General features: G+C 41.5%; 1 protein-coding gene across 1 annotated transcript; it reads left to right on the top strand.

The window, feature by feature from the left end:
* Nucleotides 1-8,045: 8,045 nt before the first annotated feature.
* On the top strand, nucleotides 8,046-9,777 carry LOC147438604 (uncharacterized). The gene has a single exon (XM_086484656.1). The coding sequence runs from the start codon at nucleotides 8,190-8,192 to the stop codon at nucleotides 9,336-9,338; it is 1,149 nt and encodes a 382-aa protein (XP_086340782.1). The 5' UTR covers nucleotides 8,046-8,189; the 3' UTR covers nucleotides 9,339-9,777.
* Nucleotides 9,778-10,710: the final 933 nt, after the last annotated feature.

The raw sequence follows: 10,710 nt of genomic DNA, 5'->3' as shown, positions 1-10,710 counted from the left end.
AGGGGCTCGTGAAAAGGGATTGTCATAAAAATCTTTATGCTTGGCATTGTCGTGGTCGACATGTATGCCAAATCTGGCAGGGCCAGGAACCCCTACATTGTTTTTAGTAGATAGAAAGGGAGGACATCGCTCCAGATGCAATCACCTATACTTTCCTCTTAAATTCATGTGGCACTACGCAAGACGCTAATGTGGGCAACAAATTCATGACAATATCTTTAGTCAGGGGCTATTGAAAAAAGAAGTTGTGCTTGGCATTGTCTAGGACGACATGTACCCCAAATATGGTGTCCTTCACACAAATGAAAACCACACTCACACAAATGACAAGAATGCAGACAACAGAGTGAGATTGAATCAAAGAATTAATACGATACAAAAGCTAGGGACATGTTTAGCCATATCAAAATTGGGACATGAAGATCATGGTGTTGTAAACACAGTATTATGTGGAAAACAAAGCACAAGCTCTCTCTCTCTCTCTCTCTCTCTCTCTCTCTCTCTCTCTCTCTCTCAAAGCATGTCTTGAGTTCAACTCTCCTCCTTGGATAGATCTTTAAGGTCTCTTGGGATAGTTTCCTACGACCTTAAAATACTCTTCTTCTTCTTCTTCTTCTTCTTCTTCTTCCTCTCTCTCTCTCTCTCTCTCTCTCTCTCTCTCTCTCTCTCTCTCTCTCTCTCTCTCTCTCTCTCTCTCTCGGTAAAACTAGAGTGCTTCGTTAGCCGCATTTTTATTGAATTGAATTGAGTCAGAGGGTCAGAGAAATCAAGAACCCCCAAAAGAGAAAATCTAGAGAGAGAGAGAGAGAGAGAGAGAGATAGAGAGAGGGGCCCAGCCAACCGACACCAAGAAAGAGAAATATCCCCAAATTCTAGATAGCGAAAGAGACACTTATTGTTTGCCTTTTGCTCTTGAATCGAAACACTTTTTTCCTTCCACCTCAAAAGGAAGCTCCGGCAATTTCCCCTAATAAGACCCAAAAAAAAAATGTTTTGGACACCTACTTGATGTTTTATCAATATGAGCTTGCTGTCAGGCTTTGAGAAGAGAACTCCATAGTCAGTAAAACCAACATGTCCAATCCATAATGATTAGTCTCAAAGGAATTCCTAAGTCTTAAACATGTTATGTGAACTTTAAGATTAATTTCAAGATTTTATAGTGGTCCCAGTCATTTAAGACATCTATGCTAAGTCACTTCAGACATCATAATATAGAACAAAAACATAGTTTCCTTGAGAGAATCATGGTGTCCAATAAAGAGTTTGAAACCTGAAAATTTGTCTTGTTGGTTGTGTTGGCCGGATTATTCTTAGCTACAAGTTCATGTTTATTGGATCTAAGGGAGGCCATTTTTTTACGGACTATGTATGCAATGCTTGAAGCCTTGATTTGCATGGACCCTACAATGGGAGATATGTATTTGGATCGATTCAAGTTAATTAAAATTTCTCATTTCAAGTTTCCCTTATGATCTATGAATTATACTTCTCAAAGTAGGCAAAGAACTATCACAGTTTCATTTCCTAAATTGAAACTTTGTCCTTTGGAGGTCAAGACATTAAACACTAACCTCGCTTTAGCCTAAATCTATGTGCAAAATAACCTCTACTCTGTTAAGGCCCAAATTTTTGAAGGGGACCTTTAGCCTCTCCAGCATGTGCCTTTACAAAGGAAGGGCCAACAAAGGTCCATCAACAACCTCTTCATGAAACAAGAAAAGAAGTGTGTTGATGGTCCTGGGTGTTGTCTTACTAGCAGGTTCTCTCCGCGAGGATCGGTTCCTTCTCCTCAGGTGTGTTGTGGGCGTACATGGGCAAGTTGGTAGATCCTTGTGAATGGTGGCTCCCCTTCACAAGTTCTCTCATTCTGTTTGGCCTTATGGTCTTTCAATGATCTTGTTGTATCTATGTGGCTCCATGTAAAGCCAAAAACTAGTAATCTTTATGACTCCATGGCTCGGTGTGAGTTTTGAAAAAAAAAAGTAGAACGAAGCGTGCTCTATTTTAGAATGTCCAACTTGGTGGCCAACTCCATTGATATGAAGTTGAGAGTAGAACCAGGGTCAAACGAGACAAAGGCATCATGCTTCCTTACCTTTCCCCAAGCATAGGAGAGAGATGATCCTTTGCAATGAGTATCCTCTTTTGGAGCTTCGATAGTGGAAGCTCTAGGAGTCTCATCGCGAGCATTTCTTTTGGGGCAAGAACGATAGCCATGTCCTTGCTCCCCACACTTAAAACATTTGTGATCCTTGCAAAAAGTTTCAAGCTCTTCAGAAGAGAGTTTATTTTTACCTTTGTAAACTCCCTTCTCCTTGGACCGATTGTTGTTGTTGTTGTTGTTGGAATGGCCGTGGAAAAAATTTTGGGCATTAATTTTCCCTTTGCATCAGTTTTGTCTTTATTTTCCATGGGTTTGACATTCCGTCTAACCCCTTGTTGGAAATTGATGCGTGAAGCAACCATGGTATGGTGGATTACTTTGTTGATAGAGTCGGGCCATTGAGAGTTGACATACTCGGCCATCTCTTCAGGTAATCCCGCACAGAATTGTTATTTTTGCTCAGCAAAGTGTATCTTTTGAAAGACAGTAGCCTTGAGATGTAAATCCCAAAACTTGTCCACATATTTGTGGATAGACTCATGAGAGAGAAGCCTTAAACTCCACCATTCGGTGAGAACTTTGTCCTTTGCATAGCTTGCAAGGAATTGCTTCATGATGGAAATTCGTGGAGTTTTCCATGTCTTTGGGGCTTCGCCATTTCCACGAAGGCTAGCCTACCATTGACGAGCCGATTTTTGGAAGTGCATAGCTACATGGAATATCTTGGAGGAATCCATGAAGACCTCCTCTCCAAAGGCCGTATCAAATTGTTGGATGAAGGCCAATACTTTGTATGTAGCACCAAAGGTGCCATCATAGGTGAGAAAAGAGATGCTCTTTCCTCCCTCCTTGAACTTCTTGGGCTTTTGTGACCTTCTCCATGTAGGGTAAGATTTGCGATGTCCTCCCCTCTTATATTCTCTAGGAGAATAGCCATAGCTTTCATCGGTAGAGGAGGAAGGTGAAGAAGAAGGAAAAGAGGGTGACCTCTTTCTTGCCCTTTTCTTCCCTGGTTTCCTCTCTTCCCTTTTTGAGTATGGGTTAACCGTTTCCTCTTAGGAGGAGTTGGCAATCTTTTAGTCCGCCTTCTTTGTGGAGCCACATCTTCGGAGGAATTTAGGGATTCATTGCTTTCTTGATCTTTGGATTCCTCCTCTCATATGGGAGAGAGTCTTCTTTTGGGGGTCTCTTCAAGAGGCCTTGTAAGCTCTCTCTCCTCTTGGAGAGGAAAGGAAATCCCATAAGCACGAAGTTGTTGAGTAACTTCGGCTTGCAAAGTGGGGTTGCCCATAGCTTATTGCAACCTAGTGACATGATAATTAACAAACATGGGGGCATCATCATTGGCACCTTCATGTGCAAAATCAAAGTTATCAATGTTCATTCTACTCTCTTGGTTATTGTCAGCCATGTTAATTAAACTTATATGTTTACTTAGTGTGTGCTTTGGCAATTCAAAACCTTAGTTGCTACTCTTCTTAGCCTTTGAAAATAAGCACTTAAGTATCTACACCCACGGCTCGAATTGGTTAATTATAGAGAGTAGTGGAGTGAGTCTAACATAGCAAAGTTGCCGAGAGATAGCTCCTTTCGGACTTCTTATGGCTCAATAATGGTAAAGCCGTAGGTAAGTCTAAATAGACTCCATTATTAAGACCAAAGCTCCCGAGGTGTGCACCATATCCCACATAGTGGGCTCAACAAAACCAATAATAGATCCCATACCCACTTACCCTAATATAACTCACAAAAACAACCATTAATAGGCTACTTAAGGACCTCTCTTTTTAAGCAAGAAAAGAGAAACCAAATGCTTTGATACCAATGTAATGGAAATGGCCTACGAACTTTGAGAGTAGCGGAATTAGGAAATTAGGTGAAGCACTTTTGAGAGATTACTTTGTGAGCATAGCGGGTAAACTTAATTGATGGTAGCAACATAAACATGGTACTTAGTTAACTTAGCATGAACAATAATTTTGCAACCGAGAGAGTTTAGAGAAGATGACAATGGATTCATATGGAGCCGGTCCCCCGTCCAATAGGCATTGTTATTATAGTTTCTCCCATCAAGTTAGACTTGGTATAATACAATCTTTGTGTTCCTTGTTACCTACGTGATGCAATGAAGATAGAAAGCTTCATGCATCACAAGCATACCATAAACTTGTAGAAAGCATTAACTATCCCAAGCCTCAGTCCCAAGGCCTCAAACACCTTCAAATTAAGGTGGAGAGAGCTAGCAGGGAATGAGGGTAGGAAAGAGGAAGAAGAAACATTTCATAGAAGAAAGAAATAGTTCCTCACTTATCATTACTCTTCTTGCTAGCATACATAGTAGCATAATAATGGAGATGGAGAATATGGAAAGCTTAAGCATTGAAGCATGGCTCTTGGTTGGATTTGCATTCCATAGCCAAGAGTGTTGATGTAGGCTCTCACTTCTCACTAGCTTGGAGAAGGAGGGGGTGTTCCTCAACTTTCACCAAGTGAGAATCCCTTGAAAATGAGTGTGTGTGTGTGTGGAGTATATCCCCCTAGCACCCCCCCTCCTTGCATTGGGTGGGTGGTGACTTTTCTACATGTTGCAAGCTCATTGGACCCCTCTCCCCCTAGCCAATCACATGCAGCATGCAATCAAGTACATGGGTAGTCTTTTGACAAGTGTCCTCCTTACCCCTTAAAGAGAGAGATCTTGAAAATATCTAGATACTTGTTGAATGGAAGTAGAAGCTCATTGTATCCCTCTTTAGCCCAACCAATAGCATTCAAGCACACCATGTGGTTAAGCTTAGTGAGAGTCTGACATGTGTCCCATGTGCCCTTTTAGAAAAGGGTGCCCCTTGGGTGAGTGGAAGGTTAGGTCAAAGATTCCCCTAACTTTGGGACTTTTATGCATAGGAAGCTTCTCAAGCAAGTTCCTCATTAAGTGTGAGGGTCTCTTTTTGACTCAAGCATCTTACCCCCCATGCATAGGAAGCTTCTCAAGCAACTTCCTCATTAAGTGTGTAGGGTCTCTTTTTGACTCAAGCATCTTACCCCCCATGCATAGCAAGATTCTCAAGCAACTTCCTCATTAAGTATGACAAGTACCTCAAGTACCTTAGTCATCAAGCATGACAAGCACCTTAGGTGGAGTTCCCACCTCAAGCTCAACCCTAGCTTGCCTAAGGTCAAAGGCAAGTTTAGGTCGGGTTTCCACCTCAAGCACAGCCCTAGCTTGCTTAAGGTCAAAGACAAGTTTAGGTCGGGTTCCCACCTCAAGCTCAACCCTAGCTTGCTTAAGGTCAAAGGACTTTTAACACTAACCATTGGAGGTCTTAAATGAAGCTAACCCTAAGGTCTTTTAAGCTCCATTAGTTAACCTTGCTCTTTGACAGACCATCTCTCATTTGGGACCCTTTACCATTGGCCCCGTGTTGAGATAGATCCGTAAGCACATGTCTATATTCTAACCCTTGTTCCCGTTTATTATCCCACATTAAATGATCAGTTTAATATGAGAAAATCATTTGGGTTGGTTAGATATTAGAAATTTAATGACAGAGTTCTAGAAGTAGCTGGTTAGCTCTCCCATTCCAATGCCTCGCATGATGTTCCTCTAAGTTTAAGTCCGGTCCACCTATGGGCGATCAGCTTGTCATTCAGTTCCAAGCATTTCCATTGGCCATCCTAGGAGAACAGTTTCGCCTTCCCAATCATATACATTATTATAATCGCCCATGCCTGGTTTGCTCAGAGATTGACATCACAAATTTGGCACATAATTAGGCCTTTGCATGGATAACTGGGTTAAGAATCCCAATCTTGCTCCACCGGCTTGCACCAGCATCCCATCGTGCCCACTACCAAGGTGCCGTTTCTTTGGTGTTATTTTTCCATAGAAATATTTTCACTGCATCAAGAACTCTTTTCAATGGCACTTGGCTAGCTTTAGAATTCGTCTATCGAAGGCTAAAGTGTGCTCCATTTTAGGTTTAACGTACTCTTTGCAAGTCCAGCAATGTATGTTTTTTTCTTTTTCTTTTTCTTGCTTGTTAAGAGGGCATGTTGATTTTTCGCTTTTCATTTTGTGTTTAGGTAAGATAATGATCATGCAATGCATAGTTATCAGTTACTTTTTGAAATAATTGTGCCTCATGCATGGTCACACGTGCACCATTTATTTGTCTTATATGAAACTATGCAAGGGTTTTTGTAACTATGTCAATTTTAGGATAGCTACATCAGTAACATATTACTAATAACTACTACATGTGTGACCACATCCTAATTAGGGTTCTGAATGTTATCATTACCATGGATGGGCTTAAGAGCTTCTAAAAGACTAAACACCTTTGCAAATGAAGCTTGTGTCCCCCTCCTTGGAGCATGAATTATCCTACATATCCCTTCCAGTCTTCTAATAAACATGTATTTACCTTAGTGCATGTCTACTTTTCTTTCTTTATTTGGAGGTACATTTGAAATCTGAAGAATGTTAGTCGGTATCGAACTTAGGTATTTGCGCACCCATACATATACCTTAACCATTAAGTTGTGACCCATTGGAGTGTCTACCTTTCTTCTCTTCATTATTAGTGTGTACAACATGAACTAGCAAGTTGAGCATTCTTGAAAATTAGTATCAAGCAAGAAGAAACGGCTTGCCGAGAAGAAGAAGATAAGTCCTTGGCTCACAAGTTTAAGATCAATGGCCTCAAATCCTTTGGGGGGTTTTGTGCCCATTAAACTGACATTTTTGTATATGTTGGATGCTCGGCCTATGCAAAGGATATTCCGAGGTTTGCGTGTGTTACTTGGAGTAAATTGAAATCAAGCTCAAATGAGCATTCCAAAAGGAAAAAAACGTTCTTGAAAAGCAAAAGCATTTTCACATTTTCCTTCTCCATTGGTTCTTTGCACTATATAATAAAGACTATTTTGAGCATGGCATGTACATCAAGTCACTTTCCAAGCTTGTGGAAAGTAAGTATTTAGTATCAAATGCAATTCATGCACACATGCTCTCCATCATTGTTGGCAACAAATGTAACACTTTACTTCTCTCATTGTTGTCAACAAATGAAGCTATCCCATTTAAAGGAAGAATGCATACATTCTACTTGCATGGTAGTTGAGATGTGCAATTGTTCTACAGTGCCTACAATATCTATCTTGTCAAAGAGTAGTTAAATACCCCAAAGACTAACAAGAATAGAACTAGCATATCATGTGATGGAGTATTAGCTTGAAGCAAAGAGGCTTTTCACATGGCCACAGTTTTATGGTGCTCATGTGTCACCTTTTTTAGTGGTAAGGGGAAAGGAGGTTTTCTAAAAATGCCACTAAAAGGAGAAGAGGGGTTTGCAAGAAGAAATCATGCTAGGGTAGAGGACCCAATAACAAGATCAGTCTCAAAATTGGGGCAAGAGTTGAATAAATCCATTGTATCTTTTTCATTATCTCAATAATTGAGGAGGTCGACATTTTGTACGTAAAGATTTTCGCATCAGCTATCTTTTGACATAAATTTGTTGCAAAATCATGGAATATCATAAGAGATGGAATTGTGAAGATTTAAATTTCCTTGGGATTTGATTGTCCCTAAACTAGCTCCTCTCCCCTAAGACCCAGAAGGACAAAGTGACACATGGAATGGGCTTGCTTTTGGAGGGGAGATCACAACAGGGATGGTCGCAAGCCCGCGGGCCTCTACGAAACAACCCTTAGCCTAGAATAGAAGAAATAGTTGTCCAACAAAAAGGGTCTTTCTTTTCCCAAGGGTGAAGCTAAGGAGGATGGGGAGAATTTGCAATGCAAGTAATGTAGAACCCCAAGCCTCTCTTTTTGTATCAACCAAGCCTTCTTTTGTACTCCATATAAAATGCCAAGCTTGTTACTAAGGTTGAGATTGATTATTACATTCTGCCTACACATTCTCTCTCTTACACCCAAACACAACCATTCTCTCTCTCTCTCTCTCTCTCTCTCTCTCTCTCTCTCTCTCTCTCTCTCCATTTCAATCAAACCTTCATACATTGCAAGAAACATGCGGCTATGACAACAAGCCAGACATGATAAATTCCTCATCTTGTGTAGCATGGCTTCTTCCCAGCTCTCCCACCTCTCTTTTGCCTCTGCACACAGGCCCTCCATAGCCACCACCTTCCTCATCATCCTCGTCTCTGTGTCCCTTGTCCCCTTTTTTGCCCCCTCCTCGTCAGACCTTATCCCAATCGCATTCCAGACCATCGCATACACATTGTGGGATTCTCTTTTGGGCATTGCCACAAGCTCTCCTTTCTACTTCTTCCTGCTTAATTTCCTCATTGTAGCCCTTGTTTTCTCGTCTGGGGTTCTCGATCCTTCGTCAAAGCGCCGAGAATCTGCAGAGCTGCAAGATACAGATCTACATCAAAGCGACTTCTATTCTGCTGCACAGATCCTTAACGACAGGCTGGCTCTTGATGAGATTTATGGATCACATGCACCATCCCCATCCTATCTCAGACTCATTGAAAGACCCAATGTGTACGTTGTGGATGAGGCACAAAGCGATGATGGCATAACAGAGCCTGCTATAACCTCAATGTTGCTTCAGAAACCTGCATCTACAAAACTGGATGCTAGTGATCATACTATATACGCTCCGTCAAATGCGCATTCGACAATTTCCCAGAAGCTGGATACAGGCGAATGCAAGATGACATCGGATACAATGGCCGTCGCCGTCGTTACAAGTCTTGACATTGCAAATGGTGACATTGCCGATCTTTCGGATGAGGAAGGTCAGCATGAGAATAGGCCGGATTTGCTCGAAGCGGATGGGGATGGTGATGTTAGGAGGGAGGATTATGAAGACCCAAATTGTTGCAGTGGTGCTGTGGAGAGTGATGTACAATCCGGAGTAGACTGTGAAGACAATGATGTCAATGGAAAGCATAATGGTGATGGTGATGGTGATGCATTCGAGGAATGTGTGCGATCGCAAGCCCCAATGACGCAGACTTCTGAAATGATAGGCAGGGCAGAAGATGAGCAGGGACCGGATAAAGAGAGCAAATGGGAATATGAGGAAGTGAGTGCAAATGGGAGAGATCCGATGGAGGAGAATTTAGGGGAAGGGTGGTCGGAGGAGAAGACAGAGGAGGAGCAAATGATGAGCAGAGAGGAGCTGAATGAGAGAGCCAGCGCGTTCATTTCGGCCTTCCGCAGAAAACTCGTCTCCACAGCTCGCGTGGAAGATTGAAGGGCGCCCACTTTGCTACCCCATTGTCAGTGTTCGAACCCCACGGGGAACCACTCTATGGTACACTTATCAAAAAAAAATTATACCAATATAGGCTAGATGTCCTATGTTCAAACCTTAGGGCCACTCTCTCATACCACTTAGAAAGACATTGTGACACATCAAGGCTATGCCATTTTATACATTGATGGCATCAAGCTTGTGCCCTGCACTTCATCTTTGAAAAAAACTCCCACCATAGGCTAACACATCCCGCTCATCTCCTCCTCCTTAAACCTCTATTGCTCGTTCTACCACCATAATTGTGGCTCGTCTCACTTGAGAGCTTCTGGGCCATACACATTTTTCTTAAAAGACCGTCCTTGTGCTCCTAAATTTAAGCTATACGCATCAACAATCTTTGGGTGCTTGGATAAGGAGTATTTTTATCAATGATTTAGTATTTAGGTGATCACTCAAAAATTTTACATGATCACAAAGCGTTAAGAAACGTAAACAACCATGTAAATTGGAGTTTTTCAAAATTGGTTTCTTCCCCCTTCATCCAATAGTTTAAATACATGACTTTGTCAACTTTAACGAAAGCCTTCACCTTACCAACTAGATTGTTGGGTTCAAGCCCTCGTTCGATTGTTGGTGTTAGCCCGTGGGAAACTCCCTTTTGAAGCATGCAGGCAACCTTAGTTAAAAGTTAAGTGTGCGTGAAAAATTTTCTATATATGTAAAGTTTTTTTTACAAAGAAAATATACACAAGCGTGCTTTTTACTGTGTCGTGTCGACTATCTCTCTCGCTCTCGCTCTCTCTCTCTCGCCTCATCTTGGTTGCTCCTCTCTCGCCATGGTCTGCCCAAGGTATAATTCACCTTAGCTTCTCCTAACATAGATGTTCACTCGAATGTCATTTTGAGTGATTACTTGAATTCTAAATTCCTGATTCTTGTCCTCATATTATCTATAATCATGAACCAATAAGAAGTGCAATGTGAGAGGTGCATGTGTCTGAAAGACTATCCCCTTTGTTATACAAACTATACAATTACAAGATACTATACACCATATGTACAAATAAATTGCAACATTATGAGACAAAAATATTTGATATTTATAGCCTTTCAATACATCAAGTCAAGATGCAAGTTGTGATGAGGACCCTCTACAAAACAAGAGTGAAGTTTGTACTTATCACCATCCAAAAAATCATATGCATTAAAGACAAGTATGGGCCACCCCCCCGGCCCCCCTCCCCCAATCCGCTTGCAATCGTTGCCAATCCCATGAAAGACCCCCTTGCACACTTGAGTGATTGCAACGACTCTTGAGTGATTGCAACGACTGCTTTAACTAAAAATTTGTACTAGGGTTAGAAACTTG

Source organism: Adiantum capillus-veneris, chromosome 16 (assembly GCF_014529385.1).
Source record: "Adiantum capillus-veneris isolate H3 chromosome 16, ASM1452938v2, whole genome shotgun sequence".
NCBI lineage: Eukaryota > Viridiplantae > Streptophyta > Polypodiopsida > Polypodiales > Pteridaceae > Adiantum > Adiantum capillus-veneris.
The sequence above is the reverse complement of the archived record's forward strand: the minus strand, read 5'-3'. Positions and strand labels throughout refer to the sequence as shown.

Bases quoted from the DNA above. Each gene is read 5' to 3' on its own strand.
- LOC147438604 (XM_086484656.1), top strand. From the start codon at position 8,190: ATGGCTTCTTCCCAGCTCTCCCACCTCTCTTTTGCCTCTGCACACAGG.